General features: G+C 39.4%; 1 protein-coding gene across 2 annotated transcripts in view; it reads right to left on the bottom strand.

Annotated features, from left to right (window-relative positions):
• LOC136692114 (solute carrier family 12 member 7-like) overlaps positions 1–20,901 on the bottom strand; it is a 29,170-nt gene extending 8,269 nt beyond the window's left edge. The window contains exons 1-19 of one of the 2 annotated variants that reach the window (XM_066665231.1): positions 20,679–20,901; positions 13,787–13,878; positions 13,373–13,504; positions 13,054–13,200; positions 12,841–12,895; positions 12,254–12,384; positions 11,507–11,742; positions 10,737–10,939; positions 10,475–10,654; positions 9,614–9,712; positions 9,427–9,484; positions 8,520–8,694; positions 8,298–8,416; positions 6,649–6,747; positions 6,098–6,217; positions 5,858–5,962; positions 4,203–4,371; positions 3,766–3,961; positions 22–191 (exon numbers count right to left, since the gene is read on the bottom strand). In XM_066665231.1, coding sequence (XP_066521328.1) covers positions 22–191; positions 3,766–3,961; positions 4,203–4,371; positions 5,858–5,962; positions 6,098–6,217; positions 6,649–6,747; positions 8,298–8,416; positions 8,520–8,694; positions 9,427–9,484; positions 9,614–9,712; positions 10,475–10,654; positions 10,737–10,939; positions 11,507–11,742; positions 12,254–12,384; positions 12,841–12,895; positions 13,054–13,200; positions 13,373–13,504; positions 13,787–13,878; positions 20,679–20,784 — 2,592 coding nt within the window. In that variant the 5' untranslated portion in view covers positions 20,785–20,901. The remainder of the gene's footprint in view (positions 1–21; positions 192–3,765; positions 3,962–4,202; positions 4,372–5,857; positions 5,963–6,097; positions 6,218–6,648; positions 6,748–8,297; positions 8,417–8,519; positions 8,695–9,426; positions 9,485–9,613; positions 9,713–10,474; positions 10,655–10,736; positions 10,940–11,506; positions 11,743–12,253; positions 12,385–12,840; positions 12,896–13,053; positions 13,201–13,372; positions 13,505–13,786; positions 13,879–20,678) is intronic. The other variant, XM_066665240.1, reaches the window with a different exon arrangement.
• Positions 20,902–24,443: the final 3,542 nt, after the last annotated feature.

The raw sequence follows: 24,443 nt of genomic DNA, 5'->3' as shown, positions 1-24,443 counted from the left end.
GATCATTCCTCAGTTTTGTACCTTGTGCTGGCGAAGCAGGAAGGGCAGCAGCATGAGCAAACCCCCATCATGAACAATCCACCAGACGTCTATGGTTCCTTCAGCCAGGCGCTGAGTGTTGCTGGGAAAGAGGTCGATGTTTTTAGCCACAAGCAGAGCCTGATGAGCAGCAGTTGTCTCTCTCACGGTCTCTGTGGTGGAAGGATTTGTTTTAGATCCATTTATGCTTTGCATATATTCATCTAATTGAAAAGGATGAAAGCGACTGCAAAATGCAAATATACTTTTTAAAGTGCACTTAGTTTATGTAACTGTGGCACAGGTAAAGCAGCGAGGTTGCCAGTTAGATGTATTGTAAAAACGAAGTCACTGAACATCTAATTTTCCATTGCACACAAACAAAAGACATCTGGAACAAATTGAAGGAGATTGGTTTAAAATTTGATATTAATATAGAACTTACAGGATTTTAAATGAGCCCTTTCCTAAAAGTGATCCTAATTTCATTTGGCTAATTGTAGCATTATTAAAAGCCATATTTGGAAAACCTCCTCCTTGGATCACCACCTTAAGGTGGTGGAGGGGTTTGCGTGCCTGCGTGAGCCTAGGAGCTATGTTGTCGGGGGCAATAGCGCGAGGTTGAGAGGTACCGGCTAGATATAGTTGGGCTCACCTCAACACACAGTATGGGCTCTGGAACCAATCTCCTTAAGAGGGGCTGGATGCTCTTTCACTCTGGAGTTGCCCAGGGTGAGAGGCGTAAGGCAGGTGTGGGCTTACTCATAGCCCCCCAGCTTAGCGCCTGTACGATGGGGTTTACCCCAGTGGACGAGAGGGTAATTTCCCTGCGCCTTCGGGTTGGGGAAAGGGCTCTGACTGTTGTTTGTGCTTATGCACCGAACAGCAGTTCAGAGTACCATGCCTTCTTGGGGACCCTAGAGGGAGTGCTGGAGAACACTCATTCTGGGGACTCCATTGTTCTGCTGGGGGACTTCAACGCTCACGTGGGTAATGACAGTGAGACCTGGAGGGGCGTGATTGGGAGGAACGGCCCCACTAATCTGAACCCGAGTGGTGTTCAGTTATTGGATTTCTGTGCTCGTCACAGTTTGTCCATTACGAACACCACGTTCGAACATAAGGGTGTCCACAAGTACACCTGGCATCAGGACACCCTAGGCCGCATTTCGATGATCGACTTTATAGACGTATCATCTGACCTGCGGCCATATGTTCTGGACACTCGGGTGAAGATAGGCGCTGAGCTGTCAACTGATCACCACCTTGTGGTGAGTTGGATCAGATGGCGGGGGAGGATGCCGGACAGACCTGGCAGGCCCAAACGTGTGCTGAGGGTTTGCTGGGAACGTTTGGCAGAGGAACCTGTCAGAAAGATCTTCAACTCCCACATCCGGCAGAGCTTCGACTGCATCCCGGGGGAGGCTGGTGACATTGAGTCCGAGTGGGCCATGTTTCGGACCTCCATTGTTGAGGCGGCTGAACGAAGCTGTGGCTGCAAGGTTGTCGGTGCCTGTCGGGGTGGCAACCCCCGCACTCGGTGTTGGACACCCCGGGTGAAGGGGGCTGTCAAGCTGAAGAAAGAGTCCTATCAAGCCTGGTTGGCTCAGGGGACTCCGGAGGCAGCCAACAGGTACCGAGGAGCCAAGCGGCTTGCGGCCTCGGCAGTCGCTGATGCAAAAACTCGGGTGTGGGAGGAGCTCGGTGAGAACATGCAAAATGACTTTCGGTCGGCTCCGAGAAGTTTCTGGCAAACCGTCAGGCGACTCAGGAGGGGAAAGCAGTTTTCCACCAACACTGTATATGGTGGGGGTGGGGAACTGTTGACCTTGACTGGGGACGTCACCAGACGGTGGAAGGAATACTTAGAGGATCTTCTCAATTCCACCAGCACGTCTTCCGCAGAGGAAGCAGAGCTTGGGGACCCCGGGGGGGGGGGGGGGGGGGGGGGGGGCTCGTCTATCACTGGGACTCAAGTGGCCAAGGTGGTAGGGAAACTCCTTGGCGGTAGGGCCCCGGGGGTGGATGAGGTTCACCCCGGGTTCCTCAAGGCTCTGGATGTTGTGGGGCTGTCCTGGTTGACATGTCTTTGCAACATCGCGTGGACATCGGGGGCAGTGCTTCTGGACTGGCAGACTGGGGTGGTGGTTCCACTTTTCAAAAAGGGGGATCGGAGGGTGTGTTCCTACTATAGGGGGATCACACTCCTCAGCCTCCCCGGTAAGGTCTATGCGGGGGTACTGGAGAAGAGAGTCCGACTGATAGTTGAACCTCGGATCCAGGAGGAACAATGCGGATTCCGCCCCGGTCGTGGAACACAGGACCAACTCTTTACCCTCGCTAGGATCCTGGAGGGTGCATGGGAGTTTGCTCAACCAGTCTACATGTGTTTTGTGGATCTGGAGAAGGCATTCGACCGTGTCCCTCGGGGTATTCTGTGGGGGGTGCTCAGGGAGTATGGGGTACTGGGCTCTTTGTTACAAGCTATCCAGTCCCTGTACAAACAGAGCAGGAGTCTGGTTCGTATGGCTGGTAGTAAGTCCGACTGGTTTCCAGTCGGAGTTGGACTCCGTCAGGGCTGCCCGTTGTCACCGGTTCTGTTCACAATTTTTATGGACAGAATTTCTCGGCATAGCCAAGTGGCGGAGGGTGTCCGGTTTGGTGGTCTCAGGATTCCATGTCTGCTTTTTGCAGATGATGTGGTCTTGTTGGCTTCATCGAGCCGGGACCTCCAGCTCTTGCTGGACCAGTTTGCAGCCGAGTGTGAAGCGGTAGGGATGAGGATCAGCACCTCCAAGTCCGAGTCCATGGTACTCAGCCAGAAAAGGGTGGAGTGCTCTCTCCAGGTTGGAAGTGAGATCCTGCCTCAAGTGGAGGAGTTTAAATACCTCGGGGTCTTGTTCACGAGTGAGGGAAAGATGGAGCGTGAGATTGACAGGCGGATCGGTGCAGCGTCAGCAGTAATGCGGGCTCTGTACCGGTCCGTTGTGGTGAAAAGAGAGCTGAGCAGAAAAGCAAAGCTCTCGATTTACTGTTCAATCTACATCCCAACCCTCACCTATGGTCACGAGCTCAGACATCCGGGAGAGACTCGGAGTGGAGCCGCTGCTCCTCCACGTCGAGAGGAGCCAGTTGAGGTGGTTCGGGCATCTGGTTCGGATGCCTCCTGGACGCCTTCCTGGAGAGGTGTTCCGGGCATGTCCAATGGGGAGGAGGCCCCGGGGCACACCAAGAACACGCTGGAGAGACTATATATCTCGACTGGCCTGGGAACGCCTCGGTATACCCCCGGAGGAGCTAGAGTCGGTGGCTGGGGAGAGGGAGGTCTGGGTTTCTTTGCTCCGACTGCTTCCCCCGCGACCCGGACCCGGATAAGCGGTGGATAATGGATGGATGGATGGATGGATGGATATTTGGAAAACTCGCTGTAAAATGATAATCGAGCAAAGAGCAGTGAGATTTCTACGAACTTCAAGACTTCAGACTATTAACTCCCGTGGAAATAAGAAGTTCCCCTGGATTCTGCTGAATTTCTAATTGGAAAAGCTATGTGTATTATGTATTTTTGTTGCATGAATTGACCAATTAAAAATATTTCTTATATTCAGCTTTTTTTTTTTTTTTTTTTAATATATTGGATTTAACTAGCTGCCTGACTTACTCCAGCAATCTGTGAGCTGGCACTACACATTGTAGCTACTAAATATCAATTAATGAATGCCTCAAGCACCCATTCCATGCACGCACCAATGAAGTTCTTCCATGAGGAGGAGTCTTCAGCCTGTCTCCAGTGAAGGGGCCAAGCCATCAGAACAGTGTTGTGCTTCATTCCTCCCAGACCAGCTGACTGGATCAAGTTCGAGAAACCATCTCGTAGGTTGGAGCACACCACAACGTGACAGAAGCCCTTTGTCTTTTCTGCAGCCATGGATGCCTTGACATTCTGTAAAACACAGACACAGTATTAAAATACAAGGCTTTTCTGAATGTATCTTTAACAAAAGCAATTCCAAAAAAGCAATACCGTAATCATGTTATCAATACCGAAATGAGCACCACCTGAGTGTAATAGCACTTGGAAAACTTCTGACTATCAAACATACAATTTTTTAACAAATGATTATAAACAACCAGTCAAACTTGCATATCACGGTTGTCAACCGTTTTATTCCTCCTGAGTTTACCTCCTCAGAGCGCTTGGCATCAGCACTCCTCGCCATAAACGTCCCCTGCAGCACAGAAGAGACGATAGTCAGGCCTTTCCCCGCCTTCAGCTGAGATGTGAAAGAGAGCAACCGTGGGTGCTTCACCACCAAGTCAGAGTCTAGAGTCAGTAGCACAAGCAGCTGTGGCCTGCAGGACACATGTTTGGAATTGGCAGTAAATCCGAGAAGATGAACCTTAAAGTACACTAGGGTTTGAACAATCTGAGTAAATATGTCATTGCAATTTAAATGCGATTTTTTTCTTTACATTTAAGTTCCAGGTGCGTTTTTGGAAACAAGAAGACCACAGCACATGAGCAACTCGTTTCTACATTCACGTCCAATATCCCAGCTCCACTAACCCAACAAAAGCACTCTGTAGTTCTACAATTACTGGATTCCATCTCTTGGCCTGCATATATTTTAGTTACCCCCTTTCACCCTGCTCTGTAAATGGTCAGGACCCACACAGGACCATGACAGGGCATGTATAATTTAGGTGTTGAATCATTCTCAGCATCTCCATGACACTGATGTCTGTGTGTTTGTTACCAGTGGACCAGACAGACCAAATTTAGGCTAGAATTAAACTTGCAGCTCTCATGAATTGAATATTCTGACTTTTCCACCTAGTGATTCAATACAAATACAATTCATCTTTCAGAAAAAAAAATACTTTAAAAGAGTAAATTTGATAATGCAAATGAAAACTGATAACCCCAAAATTTTAATTTTAATTTTACCCAAATAATACAAATACAGTGATCCCTAGTTTTTCGCGTTCCAAAATCACCCGCGAAAAACGAATTTCCGCGTTTTTTTTTTTATCTATTTAACGAGTATTTGGACTGTTAAAACCCTCCCTGTACTGTTAACAACCCACCCTTTGCATTAAACAGTCATTCTATAATGTTTTTCTGCTGGAACTACATGTGATATCCTACCAGTTTCTTTAATAGAGTAATTACTAAGCTGTGATTTAGCATAAGTAAACTTCACTCGGATGTGGACATGAACATTACATTTACTGTACGTAAGAAATACTTGTAAATGATATATTTTGTCACCTACAGGCCTAGACTGTGAAATTTTAATGGATTTAATGAAATATTTTGGCTATTAATCTTTCACGGAGTTCCCTCAATATCCATGATATAGCAGCAATTAGCCCCCTTGAAAAAATCTGCGAAGTAGCTAATCCGCAAAAGACGAACCGCAAAGTAGCAAGGGATTATTGTACAGCTAACATATACATATTTAACAGACACTCCTGTCCAGAGTAACTTGCTACAGTTATATTAAGGTTATATTACCTTTTTCTGTTGAAGTCTTTCCCAGGACTAAGATACTTTAATTGTCATAGCACTTTGAGATTTCCTAAAGTGCATTGCAAATAAAATGTATTGTGATCATTCTATCATAGCACTGAAATTGCTGCCTGGCCTGGGAACGAGAGTTTTCAATGTATAGAAAGCTCTCTTATCCACAATTCTAACAACCTTAATTAACATATCTCCCTCATGACCAAAACGAATGACCAGCTTTAATTCCAGCAATAATAATAATAATAACAACAACAATATTAAAATTTCAGGTTACCAATAAAGTGAGCGCTGCAAAGTACCAGTGCTTACCTCCAGTTTTTGGTGTGGGGAGGTGCTTCCTCCAGCTTAATGAGGGCATAACGTGCAGCATTTAGAGATAAACCTCTGATTCCATCCCCCCACTCCTTCTCGGCCCTGCAGGTTTCAGAAATATGGTTTAAAACTATGCAGGAAGCATAATCTACAGTCAGGAAAAATGATAATATTACTTTACTAATAATCTCAGCCTACACCATGAAATAAGGACATAACTAAAGGTATGAGGCTCACCCTCTGTATTCAATGTATTTATAGATGCATCCTGCAATCAACATGCTGGCCAGGGCATAGTACCAGGATGAAACAAACATAAGGGAGAGACAAAGGCTCATCCCCAAGAAAGAAAGACTCCTGTGGAAACAAAAGCAAAGGTATTATTCCAAGTTCTACAAAATCATATGGGAAATAGTTTGAAAACAGACCCAATACACAGAACACTGGAAACCCATGGATACACTCTCAGTGTAGGTGCTTCTAAAGCAGAAAAATCCTGTACTGCATGTTCCACTAGATGGTGCAGTTTCTACATTTTAGTTTATTCACAATAAATGAACAATGAAAGAGGACACATACAGAAATATGAATTTCATCATATTCTTTACATATTGGAAAAATGCAATAGCATGCTGAGACCTCAATTAAGAGTGAGAAAGATGTATAATGTAGCCCATTCAACCAAATTTCTTTTAGCTGTCCTGTCCATGATATATTTGTCCATATTTGCTTATATTATTTTATGTATTTATACCTAAAATGATGATATAAGGGTTTGATTTACCTACCAGTGATAGAATTTAAATCTTGGTCTCCAGTTAGGAGTGTGTAGCAGTGTTTGGACAGCACAGGCTAGGTTTACAAAAAGGTAGCACATCAGGAAAAACCTGTACACAAATGAAAAAAAAAAAATCATAAATAAAAAAACAAATAAACACAGGAAAAAATAAACAAATAAACACCACAAGGTCCTGTAAGAAATGTGTTTACAAAGCTTTTAAAAATGAAGGTGGCATATTTAGAGGACTAGAGATCACTAGAACTCCAGTGCAGTCTTTGTGTTTGTGTAAACATTACAGATGTGCCTTAAATTTGACCCACATACTGCAAAATATAAAATAGGATTGGCTGACGTTTCCATTCATTAATACCAAAAACACCAGTAAAATTTTTATATAATAAAATGCCATTTTATATTCCTACAGTAAATTAATACCAAGAAATATTTTAGACATCATATAACCCCTATAAATAAACACCCTTCAGTGGGGCTCTGACTTTTCAGAGCATGTTGATCAGAGAAAAAAAAAAAAGCCTCAGGAGTATCAGGTTACATTAATGGCATTGCTGTCTAGAGTGTTGTAATAATGGTTGGGTAATGTGAATCTTTTTATCCTGAGGCTGAATTCAACCTTAAAGTGTTTGGCAGCCAGAAGGGGATCTATAATGCAGTCTACACAAGCTTTTAAATCAACTTTTGAAAATTCTAACCATCTGTCACCCAGTTGCTGTGGCTGACTGCCCACCACTTTATGGGGTGTCTCTGCTTACTGCCCCATGTGTGAATGTGTGTCTTCACTGCAATGGATGGACTAAAGGCAGAATGTATTTAAACCTAGGCATTTACTACTACCACTACTACTGTTACATTTTTAAATAAAATACTTTTATATAGAATGTAAACAATGTTTAAATCAAAAATCAAAACCTATAGTTTTCCAAATACATATACAAATTCAAAGCAACAAACAAAAAATAATTATAAAATAATCAGCATATTTACATTTATTCAGTTATTTTGTCTACAGATGTTCAGCCTCATTCATCTACACTAAAGTTAGAAGTGTTCCATTTTACATAAAGGCACATTATGCTATTTAAAAAATAAAAATAATTTATTCTTCAATGAAAATATATTAGTAAATAAATAGAATACAACAATTCAAACATACAGCAGCAGGCAAATATTTTTTCTGCTTTTAACCCTTTCCTGCTGAAAACCAGGAGTGGAGGATGGCATAGCTGAATACAAACCATCTCTAGTGCGACATCTAGTGTCAAAAAGGATCATAAACAGAACCTTTAACTAATTACATTCAGTTCACCCAAATTTCATACAATTTATTTATTTTACTTGATATTTCTTATTATCCTTAACATGTAACATTTAAAAAAATCACTTAAATTCACAAAAAATAAAATTATAATAAAAATTAAAAAATGGTCTTGTAAAAAAATATTACATCTTATGGTTCAATAAACCATAAGAGAGTATCCTTCAGAAGAAGAATAAAAAAGTAGATAATGAATGCAAGAAATCGACCCTTTAACATGCAACTGCAGATGGTGCTTATGTGTGATTATTAGTAAGTGTAGAGACACAAAACAACTATAGTTTAATTTCAGTATAATTTTTATCTGCTCAGTACACACTTACATAGAAAGGATCGGAGCGACATCATCCAGGGAAGCAATAAGAATTCCAATCTCACAGATTCCTGCAGTTAGCAATAAAGCCCATGTTGGTTCACCATTGGATTTACTATGACCAAACACCTACAAAATAAAAATCAGACACTTTATTAATGAACTGAGACAACTACAAAAGTTGCTTAAGTTAGAGATTTACAGTTGGTCTAAACAAGATCATGTTGATCACCTCTAGGAATGGCACAATTCCATCACGTGCAATGGCTTGCAGAAGCCTGGGGGCACTAGTGAGGCTCTGTAAACCTGCTCCACAGCAAGAGAAGAAAGAGCCAATCACAAGCAACCAAGGAGAGGGCCAGGCCAGAATGCCAATCACTGGAGTTCGTTTCACTGAGAACCCAAACCTGTGAAGATACAACACAAAAAATATGTTTAACTTAAATCTGTACATGTCAATAGCCACCCTAAAGGCCCAGGCCCAGGCCCAGGCCCAGGCCCAAACCTTTTATATATTTTTATAAATATGCATTTATATAACAATTAAATACTTAGTAGTTAACATCCATCCATCCATTATCTGTAACCGCTTATCCAATTCAGGTTCACGGTGGATCCAGAGCCTACCTGCAATCATTGGGCGCAAGGTGGGAATACACCCTGGAGGGGGCGCCACACACACACTCACACATTGACTCTCACATTCACACCTGTGGTCAGTTTTGAGTCGCCAATCCACCTACCAACGTGTGTTTTTGGACTGTGGGAGGAAACCGGAGCACCCAGAGGAAACCCACACAGACACGGGGAGAACACACCAGCTCTTCACAGACAGTCACCCGGAGCGGGAATCGAACCCACAACCTCCAGGTCCTTGGAGCTGTGTGACTGCGACACTACCTGCTGCACCACCGTGCCGCCCAGTAGTTAACATGAAATTCTATAACAATTCTTACAGTATAAACTGTTCATGGGATTAAAATGAAGCTATAACAGCAGGTATTTCTGCAGATGATTTATTAATCTTGATTTATGTATTTACTGTTGTTGAAGCCAAGTTAGAATATAGCCTCACACCAAAGATTGGTAAAATGTTTAACAAAATTTCCTTTACATTATCCCATCAAATTAATACTTACTTGTCTCTCAACACTACTCCCTCTACACAGGCACCTATCAGCACCACAGAGGACATGTCTAAATTAAATGATTAAGGTCTGCCATTTCTTTTTTATTAAACATGACTGAAATAAATTACATAAAAAAAACAAAAAAACAAACAGAATATTCAGGAACTGCAATGTTTTTTTTCGAGGTGAAGGATACAGATGATGGAAGTGGTGACAATGGCCATTATGGTGCCAATAGGAATAGATCTCTGAGCATCCCTTAAATCCCCAGAGCGGTTACATCCCGCCAAGATCCCTAAAAGAATATAAAAACATGACTCTGCAGTGTTACACAGAGATTTATAACTATGACTTGTAAATATTTACTGTATAAACATCAATGTGAAAACTCTTTCAGTTTTATTATTTAAAGCAATATCCTCTATTTTTTTTCTCTTGGGATCCTGTAACCTTTAAGTCATCCTTGAAGTCTGTCCTGATCAATGCTGAAATCAAATAATATTGCAGCTTCTCTTACATTATTAGCATCAGTGTCCATTTGGTGAAATTGTCCTTATGTAAATGAACTGGACTGAACTCCTAAAATAACAACTGGATTCAACCAATGACATTTGGATTTCCAATTTTTTCTGAAGGAGTCATTTAAAATAAAAATGTTCAACCATGCATTTAATATGTCTGACACAAGCAACAAATAAAATATGGAATGTCTTTTACATGATTAATATATCAGTTATTTCTATATTAAATTTACATGCATGAAGGAAATAACTACAACTGAAAATGTCCATTGTAATAATATTTTTCTCGACTTTTGAACGTACACACAGAAAATTGAAACCAGATAGAAAGCTCAATAAAGCGAAGCAGGAGTGGAGTAGGTTAACACCACGATCAGCATGGATACACAACATTAAATTCTGTGAATAAAAGTAAGGAAAATATGGGACAAATGTGATTATATTGTTACTTATTACAATTTGTAATGAGTAAATAAAGCCCTGCTTGAATAAAGGCTCAATAAAAAAAAAAAGTGGGCTGACACCGTTTCTCTTACCTGTAACTGAGGGGAAGTATATTCCCACCATTATAGTGAAGGAAGTTGTGATGTCACTGAAGACATAGAGCCTATGATTGTTGTTATTTTCAGTGTCCTTGTTGGGATCTTCTGCATCTACTGAAGATCGATTCTGCACTGTGAGTATTTCACGAGGACCATAATTTCCCCATAGGTTATCTAGAAAACAGGTATAACTTTAAATGATATACGAGTTCTATACAACAGAGTCCACATAAAGGAAAGTTAGTTGAAGTGTCACCTGTGATAGCTGTACTGCCCAGGCCTGGAATGGCTCTCATCTGTGTCACATTGTTCTGTGCAAAGTAGGCATCGCAAGACGCGTTGAGAGAAGACGACCCATTACAGAACAGCTGCCACAGTTCTGTAGTTGTGTTGAATTTGGTCTTTGCACATTCATCAAAGTGGTCATTTTTTAGCGTGCGGTTGCCCAAAAAACACACCCTGGAAAATAATCAAATCCATCAATGCGACATGTTTAAGCTGTTAACATGTAGAACGGGTTTTTCAGGTGTTATTCATTGATAATTCCATCTGCTAGCTAGGTCTACATCATCACAGGATACTACCAAGCCATACATGTAACCCCTGCAATGTTATTTAACATGCCAATGCAACATGCCTGGAGGAGAACACTAACAGTCAATTATGTTACGTTATTATGAAAGTATTACACGTTATAATTATGGGCATGTCACATTTAGACACTTAAAACTGTAAACACCCGTTCTATTGAAAGTGCACCAGCATATTAACGAATCCTCAACATGCCAACTGAGTACTTGTTTAAATATAAATTAATTGATGAGCCAAACAATGCAGTCAGTACAGAGTCTACAGTCTGTTGATTACATTTTTGACATGTTCTTGAGAATCAGTTAATAGGATGGCTCATGACAATCAAAGGAGTAAAAGTAGTGTTGCTTCAATGTGAAAAGCATGCTCAATTAAGTATGGTCTAGGTTTGAGAATTCCAGAAGCAGTGTAAAGTCCTTGGTGTGTTTTACTCACTGGAAATCTGGAGGGGCGATGACAGTTCTGATGACCCCTGCATAGATGGCCATAATAGACAAAATCACACAGGAGAGGAAAACCAGGGCCAGTTTATTTACATACTTCACACCGACAAACACCATCACAGCCATAAGAGCCAAACAGCAGCTTCCATACACTCGCATGTTATTCCGCTGAGATACAGGCTCATCCATTTTGTCCTCAAACAGGGCTCCTTCTGGCACTATGTACATCTAGACATGAAACAGCATAGACATTAAGATTACACACCAAGTACCGTAGTCTGATAAACTCTGATACATATGCACTCCTCAACTATTGTAAACTGGGTCGTACTTTACTTTTATGTCTGTACAACAATGTCAAAGTGATGTAACAATTTTAGTTTAAAAATACGAGTAGATAGTAAAAAATATAATGGAGAGAATATGATTCTTATTGTGCGATGACATCCAATTATGCCTCTAAGGATCGCAATTGCATATAACGGAGGAGAACTGACAAGAAGCTTACTAAAACAACATGTAGGTAAAGTTGAAGGCTTTGGTTTGAAGTGTGTGTTGTGTCAGCTTATATTCCTCTTGTTCCTAAATACAGATTTGTCAAAAATATACCTCACATTAAATTCTATTCAGTTAAAAACACTAATCATAATACTGTCAAACTCTTCTTAATTAATAATAAAATATGTCAATAAACTTATAGTAATACAAGATTTCATTTAGTTTTTTAGGAGGCACTTACCAGTAATATCTCTATGGTACCCAATATATACATGGATCCAGCAAAAGTTGTACCCAGATAGAAGCATATACCGACAGCACCTCCAAACTCTGGACCCAGTGACCTTGAGATCATATAATATGAGCCACCAGCTGAAAAGAGAGAGAGAGAGAGAGAGAGAGAGAGAGAGAGAGAGAGAGAGAGAGAGAGAGAGAGAGAGAGAGAGAGAGAGAGAGAGAGAAATCTAAAGAGGAATCTTTTAAACCTACAAGTAATAGGTAATAACTTCAAATGGTCTAAATGGTCTGTGTGTAGACATTTGGCACACTATAGTATAGCTTAAGTTTTTAGAAAAATGAAATTGGAGGTAATGCTCCAACAATGATGATTTTTCTGAATTATAAATTCAAATTAAACTAAAAATTTCTGCCTGTTCTCTGAAACAGCATAATTGCTACATATCCATGAATGCAAAAGAGTATATATTTTATTTATTCATATTATTATATAATATTTAGAATTTATCTGGATTTCTGTTTTGAAAGACCACAAAACCATGGTGTAATACACACAGAGAAAAAAAGATTACAGGCAATTGCCCAGCATACCTGGCACCACTCCATTAGTTGCAATAGCACTCATTGATATTGCTGTAAGCAGTGTCTGTGGAACAGAACAAAGAATTAGTTACTCATAGATTGGACGCAACATTTACTATAAACTCTCCCTGCGCCTCAAAACAAAAGGCTAAAAGGCACATATCTGAGATGTGTATAGAAGAGGCAATGTTGAAGTTTAAGCATATGAGATTTTTAACTCACACAGGTACAACACAGGAAAACAATGGCAAAAGAGCCCAGGACTCCAGCTGTGCCCACAATCCACGTTAGACGCAGGAACAGAATCACACCCAGGATGTTCTGCATGCAGGGCAGGAACACACCGATAAATGTGCCCATCTGAGGTCCCTGACAACACAAACAGACAGAAATTTTACTTTTTAAAAAATTTATCCACTTCAAATTATTTACAGTGGAACAACACAAAGGAATATGAAACAGAACTGAAGCATGCTTTAGCAGCTGGTAATAAACAACACTGGTAATCTACTAAGTAACACAGAGGTGGATAGACACTGACCTTGATGGTGACCTTCTTAACGCCATCCTCACTCTCCGCTTTCTCATGATCAATAACCCCCTGTGTCAGGTTGGTGTAGTTGGCCAGTTTGTTGAGCAGGGATGACACCATTGGAGTGCTGTCCATTTCTTCCTGTGTGGAGATAACGCAGACAAATATACTGTATTATTTTGTAAATGTTGAAAAACACATTTCAATGAAAAGAACACTCGACCAGTAAAGGTACACATATAAAGGCAGTAAGAAATCAAGTACAAAAATATATATAAATAAATTTTCAACCATAAAGCAAATGTCCAATGAGTTGAGCTGTAGACAAAAAGGACGGACGTTGATAATTCTGATGCTTGGTTTTTATTCATCGTTTCAAAGTCATTGTGATTCTGCAGTGCCATAAACAGCATTGGCCTTTACCTCAAACAGTGCCATGTTCTTTCCATCACAGCTCCTCTCATGCTCACTGATGGTAAGGAAGGGACTGTCCTCTCCAGGGGTTTCATTACCTGCTGCAACACAGAAATATTTTAACCTTTACCTTAGCTAATATTACAACACACATGTGCACACAAGTATGCTCTTTTCTTTCTTATCATGGAAAGACCAGCACAAGCACTGTTTCTCATATTACGTCCTGGGTCTGTTGCTGAATTGGTTAAAAAAGCATGAGGGTATACAGACAAAGTTTCTGCAGGGGTTTACAACTTTACAAACTGTCATGTCACCATTGGACATAAAAAACAAAACAAAAACAAAGGTCTTAAAGCCCTTAGAAACAGAGCGCACAAACTCATTTGCATAAAGAATGTTTCCAAAACTGTATAGGAAATGTTTATTCATGGTGTATTAACATAAAAAAGCATTGTTTCAAACTCAAAATAAAATATTCAATTAGGAAATAATAGAGAAGTGATTTATATATGATCTAATATTATTTAGTAGAAGAGCCAACCAGATCATTCTTAACCTCTCAGTGCTCCAACAATATTTACATAGTTACTCTGCTAACAGAAACGCCCAACTTTGCAGTGCCTATAGCAGTTTTGTATGGAAAAAAAATTAAATTAATTCTGGCTATTTTTGATACAAATTCTACTAGGAATTAGCAGAATAGAGAACAGCATAATGGCTTAATATCAGCTTAGCTACTTGGTACAATGTACATGTAATTGATGTTTTTAAAGAGGCATTAACTTAATCAGATGTCAGTACAGATGATATGCATGACATACTCAGAGAAGTACACTCACATAACTTGTGTGTGATAATAGTAGTACACTGCAATCTGACAATCCCAAAAAGACAAAAGTCATAAAGGGGAACATATAATACCTCTTTTCCACAAGTATACACAGTTCTCTAAATTAAACATGTGTAATTTGGTTTGATGAAAATACCAAGGATTTAAAAAGAAAAAAAAATCCCTCAGCACCTTCCTCCCCCTGTATAAATAGGCCTGTTCAGAACAGCAAGTTTCAGCACCTGTTCCTTTAAATGAGAGTAAGCCCCAGCTGACTTCAACCCACGCACCTAGGAGTGAAAAGCATAGAGCAGGATCTCTTGTTATTAGACATTTTAACTTCACTCTCTTTATTCCTTTCTGTTTGTTTTGCTCCATTTAGCTCTGTGACTGGAGAGACTCAGACGAGGAGGCAGGACAATTCTAAATTCTCTGCACTTTATGTAAGATTGAATAAGATTGGCTTGGTTTTTTTAGATCCCCAAATGCTAAATGTACTGAAAAGTTATTTTATAAATTATTTTATAATATGTTCCCTTTAACCTTGAGTGCTTATAGTAAACCTCTTAGACACATTCTCCATTTCTCTTCACATCCTGGATTGGTCCATCTTTCTCAGGCCTCGCCTCTATTTATGTACTCTGCACGAACAGGTCTGAAAACGTCTTTAGTTACATCATCAATAATGATGGTTATGACATTACATCCTGTTGCAGAGATGAAGAATTATTTGAATCATCATGAACAGTTTTCTTTCCCCTTTTCCAGTCTACAGTAAGCCACACACAGAGTACCATCTAACCTGACAGGAGGAGTAGTTTCTACTAATTAATTAGCCTTCATAACAAAGACATGTTCTTTAATATGTTCTATAAAACACAAGTGGATCAGACAGTAGTGCTGCTGATGTTTTTATACATCTCAGGCTCACTGCTGGACTGAGAATTGTCCACCAACCAAAAATATCCAGCCAACAATGTCCTGTGGGCAGCATCCTGTGCCAACTCTTGAAGAACTAGAGGACAACCAACACAAAATGTGCAGCAACATATGAGCTACTGTCTCTGATTTTACATTCACAATTTGGACCAACGAGGTAGGTTTGTCTCACGCCATGGACAGCGAGTGGACACAGTGTTTAAAAACTCCAGCAGCACTGATGTGTACCAGTGCAACACACTAACACACCACCAATGGCACTGTAATGCTCCACCAGTGAATCCACCAATCAGATAAATACCTGCACTAAAGTGGCCCTCTCAAATGGACTACAGTCTGTAACTGTAGAACTACACAGTGCAACAATTTGATAAGTAGACAACTTATTTATGCTAAACTAATAAAGATTGTTTCTGCTTTCACCTCTTTTAAAATAAAGCTCAATACAATGAAGCCAATCAAAACAGAGGTAGTTTACAGCAGTTATTTTAAAATGCACTATAACAAAAGCAGAATGTCTTCCTGGTTTTTAAAACCAAAGAAACATTAAACGTCAAGGAAAAACATCCCTAGAAATATATTCAAATAATCCACATTTTTACTCCGTCCCAAACTCTAACATAAACCAAGCAACAGAGAACACTTCACATCTGGTCAATTTATGATTAAAAAAGGAACATGAGCCCTCTTGGGATTTCAAGATACAAAACCCTGCATTTAAGTATATGAAAACACTGTAGTGCCTGGCATACACCCTCCAGTAACACCTATCAGCTCCACAACCCCACCCTTCTAACCACCAGTACCACCCTTCTTGTCTGCCGAAACATGTCACCCTAAACATTCAGACTATATATAGCAGCCTGTAGCAGAAGCAGTCTTCATGAAGGCTTTCTGTTTTCTTTCCATATGGTAATAATTAGTTAAACTGTACAAAACATCATTGAATAGGGAAAATGCCCATTATATCTTTAAAAGTTTTACACAAACGACACTGGTTTGTTTTTGCATTTCTTCAGGAGTGGGTCACCACTTTCCCTCAACATTGAGGTAGACCCCTTAGCTGTATAAAGAGCCAATTTACACAACCAGAAATTTACAGGCATCACTACTGGTAGCACCTTCAAGCAGCCCTCGAAATGTACCACCATAACAACAGCTCTTTCAGCTCTACAGCTCCCACCTCCGTCTCAACACGTCATGACTTCAACCTGTGCGCTCCAGCCATTAACCCTAAGGCCTTTAAATGATTTAGATTAAATCTAAGTCAGCCTGCTTTTCCAATTCAGTCTTATAAATTGTTTACAGATGTTAAAGGAGAGATATCTAAGGAGAAAAATAATGAATAAGATAATTCAGTAGCATAAGAAAGGGAAATGTCAAAGGACAATAAGTGAACAAATAGGAAAGTTAATAAATTGTGTAAAGAAAATATTTTAACATAAATACGAGACCCCGAACAAATAAGCACCTAAAGTTTAAAAAGAAACATGGTCTTTGAGAATTAGAATTAATATTAATTTTTTTCTCTCCTGCCACTGTAAAGACAACTCAACACTGCTGAAAATATGAAAGAACTAAAATTACAGCTTCCATTAGCAGTTAATGAGAAAAAATATATATATAGACCACCACATACTGAAACTGGAATAAATTAGATGTGGAATAAGGTTTAACAGACTAAAGATTCTATCTGTGGCTTGGAGTGTTTGGATTGTAAGAAGTAAATGAAATGCAAACATTTAAGACTGAAATTATGTATGAAAATATACCCACAGGTTTCTTTACAAATCTAAAAGCAGGTCTCCTGTAAAGAATGAAGCTGTAATAATGGCAAAGACTGAACACAAACAATGCAAACTATATCATTCAGTTACAAGACACTTATATGTACATAAGAAAATCTTCTACAGATGTTCTGTGTCCTAATCAATGTGCCATCGTTATACAGAACTTACCTTACATGACTGAACATGTTTCATAGCTGAGGTTTTTGTTGAATCATCAAAACTGTTCCTTCTCTGAATACTACATTACTACAGCTGAAACAGGACTGCATATTTTTGTTTCTTGCCTCTGGTTACTGTTATTAAGCACCCTTAATTCTCTTAGTTAACCACCGTCAAAGGTTAAGGGCCCTTGTGCTTTATATTCCGGTAATGAAAGATAAACCCTACACGTTCATATTGTGTAAATACTGAATTATACCTACTGACCTGAAATACAAGGACAAGGGCAAAAACCAACAGACAACACTCACAGCTCTGGAATCTGATCTCAGTCACTGCACCTGGAAGCATTTTTTTTCCAATTACAGTCACTGAACAACTTTTGTCAAGTATCCGCCCCTAACCTACAACTTTGCAAATGACCACAGTTTTATGGATATATTTACCCATTTGTCAGCAACAATAGCAGGAAAAAAGTTATGCTGTGTAGACTGTGACCTGAAAAATGATCCTGGACGCCACAGGAAAACTTCTGAGCTATGCAACTGGAAAAAGAATGAAGGATCAAAGGTCTGCTGGGAAGAGGTAATAGACCTGGAGTTATTGTCTGCTGTATTGTTGAGGCATAATGCCATGAACATGTAGTCACTTTTTTTCGGATTTCCTTTTTGTCTTTACTGAGAAAAATGAAAACATAAGATAACAAAATGTATATGTTTTCTAGTATAAAACAAATCTGCTGGGTAAAAGATAATTTTAATTTCCTTATGCACATTTGGTTCTCACTGCACTCTACTGGTCGCCTGCCATTGGGTATAGAACTGCTCAACACACAATTGATATCAGAATAATAGATTTGGAACAGAAGGGGACAATTTTTTGAGGTGGGGTGGGTCACATTTTCACTGTATTAATTTGTGGATCTCACAAACTTGGAAAAAAAAAAGGCAAACCAGACTGTTTATATTCACTGCTCATTACATTAAAACTGAACTGCCCCTCTGCATCTCCAATCAGTGCCTGACCTGCTTTTATGTGAAAGTGCAAAAAGTAAGAGTTCAAATCTGTAAAACCGACAAGAAGACAGCAGGGAACTAAAAGAGGCAAACAAAAGTAAAAGCGGACAAATGAAGAGAATACAACAAAAACTGTGAAAACACGATTACAGAAATGGGAGAGCTGAGCAAAAACAAGAGAATCTTGATGATTACTACTCACGGCTGCTTTCTTGGGCTGTGGTGCACAGTGGCCTATTATCATTTAAAGGGAAAGTGACTCAAGCTGGTTGTTCTAAACAAGGCAGCTTCAACAGGGTGAGAATGGTATTTCTGTACAGAGCATGTCACATAGGGCCGTCGCAAGCCACCATCACAAACCTGGTATATCTGTTTTCTCTCTTTTTTTTGCAAGACATTTCTTGTTTAAACTTGTGTGTGTGTGTAAAGAATGTTAAATAAATCTGTTGTAAAATAAAATCATAAAAGGATAAGTGTCATTTTCCCAAACTGCCGCCATTGAACTGTTGAGTGGCAGTCTTCATATTCATTTAGTGAAGATGCATTTGACACATGATATAACTCAAGACACGTGTTGATGCCAAACGTGAACAGGACCTTTTTGTCCAGTCAAAATGAATAAGCATCTGTCTTAAAGGCACAGTACCAAAAACAGCCTGTAAAAGCAAAGTGAGGCTGTAAAATGCTCAATTAAACATTCATTTAGAAAAAAACTTCCCATATGTCAATAAGTTTAGTGAAAAAGAAAAAAACTAAAGACAAGGACATGGGAGTAATAAACCTCTACCATTAAACACCTAATAAATGTAAACATAGATGAAACCTCCTGTTTATTTTTTAAGTAATATATTTTAATAATTATAGATTTACACACAATAATTGTTTTTCTCAGCATTACAAACTAATTCAAGAAGCCTGTTTATGAAGGCAATTTACTTGAGATCATTTGCTCCTCCTTAAAAAAAAGTGTTTCCCAGAGATGACACACAAACAAGAATTGTCCATTGCAGAGAGTCTGTAAACACTCATTACCTACTGATGAGACAAACACTGTAGGCAAGTGCTGTCATATCCTCCTATACTCTCATGTATAGAAAATTAATCATGGCCACAAACATTAACAAATTAAATAGGTTTCAATTCACTCACATACATCAAAAAGGATATGGTTCCCAAAATGTCTTAACCATACGTACCACTACTTACATACTTTGCTGAATAACCACAATTTTGTACGCTGCCTAAGCATAATTAAACAATGCATCAGCAGATTAGAAAGTGTAGAACCTATCTGCAGAAAGGTTTGCATACGTGGAATAAAAATAAGCCACATTAAAATAAGTAAATAAAAACATTAGGAATTATCAAATAAATTAAATATTGACATTTCCATGCAATTGCATTCCTACTGAGAAAATCTCAGTAAATAAACCTCTCAGGATATGTATTAAAGCACAAACCATTTTAATGCATGCGTCCCTAATGTTACATAAAACATTTACTGATATCGTGGGAAGTAGAGAGTAACACACTGTGGATAATGAGGCCTCAGCTGCTATTTGGCAACATTTAACTTGGGAAAAACAGTGCCCTTATCATTAAGATCAGGATCTGGACTGAACGTTTTTCGAAGGCTCTGAAGCAACAGTTAGTTACTTAAAAAAAAACTCAAAAAGGATAATCTAGGTTCGTTTCTCTCTGTGCTGAAATGTAAGGTTCACTTTGCCCCAAAAGGTTTCACTACTGCTACGAGTGAACACTGAATCCTTTTAGCTGAGAGTAGCTTGCTTTTCAGAACAGAATACAGCCCAGTGCTCACAGAGCCCGAGGTTTCACTTACTTCCTTAGAATTTTGTGGTTTCAACAGGGAGAGAGAAAGGAAAGAGAGAGAGAGAGAAGTGAGGGAGAGTAGCTCAGGAAACCCCTACTTTTTCACAGCTTATAAAACTGAATTCACGTTCAAATGGCGATAGATTTTAACAGGGATATTTAATAAAACAGTCAAAAGAACACAAAGCAGAAGCGAAACTGCGATCTCCAGGTCCTACCAGCGGATAAAATAGCCAGCCTTAACAAAGAGGAGTCTTCCGTGTGCTGTGCCAGTGCGTGTCTAGGCCAGTTTTTACAGTCACACTTTTCCAAAGAATTTACCACAGGGTCCTTACCTGCGTAAAGCCCAGCCTTCTCATATTCACCAGGGCTTTCTCCATCACCGTCAGGACTTGAAATCTGGCCATCCTCCACCGGCACCACTGTGAAGTTGGTGGGCATTTTCCTCCACTACATGTGCTCCTTATGTGAGAGATCAGTCCTTTCTGTTTCTTCCTCACACACTCAAACGCGTTCACAAACACAGCCCCTCCCGCCTCGAGCTCCTCATAAAAGTTTTTTAAGTTCTCTCCCTCTCCCTCTCCCTTCCAACTACCGTTGAGGCACTCGAACCCATGTGATATTTTCCACCAAATAAGGACTACTGCCCGCCCCTCCCTCCTCGTCCGACCCTCTCCCAGCGACTGGTCAAACATTGAGACTGGCACTTACGCTCAACCCCGCTCACCCTCAGGGGCGGAGCAGTGCACACTTAAACATAAAGCGACAAAGGGTTCTTTGGAAAAATCCCTTTTAAAAGCCCATTTTATTTTCTATAAAAAATACTCACTCAGTCAGAGAACACAAATACTAGAAACTACATGTATTTATAATATTCAATCTAATTTATGAAATCATAATATAAATATATATATTTAATGTATTTTGTATGTTGTCGCTGTCCAATTAAAAACATGTATCCGTTATTGTTCAGTGTTCAGTTTACGACCTCATTTGAATACAGCAGCTGTCCTTCGAATTGTGTGAACGTTTCATGATGAACGGACCAATAGAAATGCTCCAAAAATGACTCTGAATGAAATCTTTTTACCGTGACTGCCAATGAAAGCAAAGTTTTTTCCTTCTCCTTTTAAGTTGCTGTTTTGGAGATACATGTTTTTTTAAAGAGTGTAAATAAGTAATCAATCCCAAAAATAAAGGCTTACCGTAAGTGTTTTTCGACAGTGTATAATCTTCATTTATTTATTCATTGTCTCTAACCGCTTATACAGTTCGGAGCCTACCCGGAATCACTGGGCGCTAGGCGGGAACACGCCCTGAAGGGGGCGCCAGTCCATCGCGGGGCCTAGTGTATAATCTTTTGCATATTATCTTGGTTTCAAGACAAACCTGCTGTTGTTTTGTCTAAAGTCTATTTTTGTCCCTTTTTTATAGCTCATAGTGTTTCAATATCAGAAACCACATAAACAAGTTTATTTGAAATCACTGAACCAAATCTGAGGCAATGTGTGATGAATATGAAATGCTGTTTAAAAATTCAATTTTAAACTGATCGCAATAACCTTCCATTCCTGGTTAAATATTACCATCCTAGCTCCAGTACATAAATAATAAGCAAACAAACATGTCATTGCTGATTAAGGCAAAGGAAAATGTGTTAACATGACTTTAGTTTATCTTTTAACGCTGCCTGAGTGCAGAAGTGATGCACAGAAAATGTGTTTGATTAAAAAGTTCATTAAAATGTAAAACATGCTAGAAAAACATGTTTATTAAATCAGCTAAATTAACCTGTTCAATTACTTTATTAAATATTACTCATTCATTGTCTGTAACCTCTTATCCAGTCCAGGATTGAGTTGGATACCCAGTATCACACCCTGGACAGGGGCACCAATCCATCACAGGGCACCACACATTCCAACTTATGGACACTTTTGAGTAACCAATCGAATTACCAACGTATGGTTTTGGACTGTGGAAGGAATGCTGAAAACCAAGTGGAAACCCACACAGGCACGAAGAGAGCACAAGGAGTAATATTATGGTTTACTGATTTGCATGTATCCTGGTAACATACAGTTCTGAGCCTGTACGAACAGCTGTCTCCTGTTATACTTTAACCTTGGTGCTCTTAACACAGTGTCCGGGGTTGGTGTTTCCTGCTTCTGTTAATGGCATCCCTTTTGTACTTAAGAGGATTGACAGGGAGATTGTAGCTAGTGTTGACTGGCCTGAGAAGTTGCAAAAGTCAATAATGACCACAACCTCAACCAAAATATCTCTCTCTCTCTCTCTCTCTTTCTCTGTGTGTGTGTGTGTGTGAGATTTCATGAGAGAGAGAGAGAGAGAGAGAGAGAGGTTTGGAAAAACAATACACCTTTCAATCAGCAACACTGGGGACAGCGTTGTAAATAACCATTTCCCCTTTACCCAGAAATCTTTCCTGCCATTACAGACTTGCTGTGTATAGTGCTTGCTCCTTGTGCTCAGTTAAACTATGTAGAAGGGAAATTCACATGGATAACCACCAGTAATCAAATGAAATGAGCATGTATAACAGTAGTGTCCCTCTGCCCTGTGGCTGATAGGGTGTGCACACTGATAACAGTAGTATAAAGGCAGCTACAGGATATCTGGTGATAAGATACGTAGCATGGCACCCTTCCACACAACTTCATGTAAACTTTCACAAATGCAAAACACAAGTCTAACGCTTTTACACATACTGTAGAAATAACTATTACTTAGTTAACAGAACTATAACTCAAATCTATAAGACAGAAAATTCTTAAGAATAATCAAGTGACTTTTTGAAAAAACTGATAACAAATCTACAGCTTTTACATCTTATTTAAACAGGTTATTGTACAAAAACATCAGATTAAATGTGTGTGAGGTACCACATGTTTGAGCTCGAGTTGTTTCCTTGTAATGAGACACTAACCACTAACTTATTCCAAACGTGATGCCGCCCCCTTTAGGCGAAGTGTAGTAACATCAAAGCCAAAAAAAAAAAAAAATGAATTAACTATTAACTCACCATATTAACACACCCCAAATAATTAACTAGTTTTTAATGTCTTCTGTCCATTACATTACTACAGTTGCATAAGATATCCCTGAAGTGTAACAATTGTTTTAAGAAATGGTTTGCTAGGCATTCTCTCTCCGCTCACGGCAATATAAAACTGCATTTTGGAGGATTTTAGACAATAGCGAGAATGCCAAACGTTGAAAGGCAGGGACCAAGGATAATTAACTTTATTATTTTTTAATTTGGAAAGTAAAAACAGACAAAAAAAAAACTCAGTTTACAAATGAGTTTGTGTGGTAATTCAAACTGTGAAAAAAAACTTTAAGTTAAATTTCAGACATGTAAAACAACAGTCTTCCCTGCCCCCTCCCCGGCTCAACTATACCATTCCACATTAAAAGATGAAGCACTTCTGAACGTAAACAAACCAGAGAGCAGTATTTCCCCACAATTGCAGATGTCCCCTTTAAGACCCTAAGACCACATCCAGCCAGAATCTATCCTGGGTATTTTCTTCAAGAATTTGTTATTCTTGAATTGTTTAAATTACTGAATTGTTTCCACCCCCTATTTTGAACTCTGAAAGACTCAGCCTCCAATGCTTTTTTAAACACACAGTCCTGTCACTGTCCTGACTCAACAGGTGTCGCTCCCACAGCTCCAGTTCTACACGTTCAGAAAGAAAAAGTACAGTAGAGGTACAATGTTGGTCACTAAAGTTACAAAGAGTGTAAATGTACATTTAAAGGTACAACAGTGTTTAAAAATCCAGTTTTTGTTCCTTAAATTATATTATCTTCTCCGGAAGGAGAGATAAATGTTTGTAATATTTCAGTATTGAACTGTGTCATATAAAAAACATAATAAAAGTCCTGGAGATTAAATGGGGTTATATGAAATTTAAAATCTACAATTATAATAAAATAAGGTACAATTTTGTTCACTTATTAAATGTACAAATGTGTACCCTTGAGAGTACCACCACAGAGACAGCAAAAGGTACCACCACAGTGACAAATTTTTCTGACTGTGTATGGTTGTGGGTTCAAGCCATGTGAGGAGT

The sequence above is a fragment of the Hoplias malabaricus genome, chromosome 1 (genome assembly GCF_029633855.1).
Source record: "Hoplias malabaricus isolate fHopMal1 chromosome 1, fHopMal1.hap1, whole genome shotgun sequence".
In the NCBI taxonomy this organism is placed as follows: domain Eukaryota; kingdom Metazoa; phylum Chordata; class Actinopteri; order Characiformes; family Erythrinidae; genus Hoplias; species Hoplias malabaricus.
Note: the sequence above shows the minus strand (reverse complement) of the source record. Positions and strands in the feature narration are given on the sequence as shown.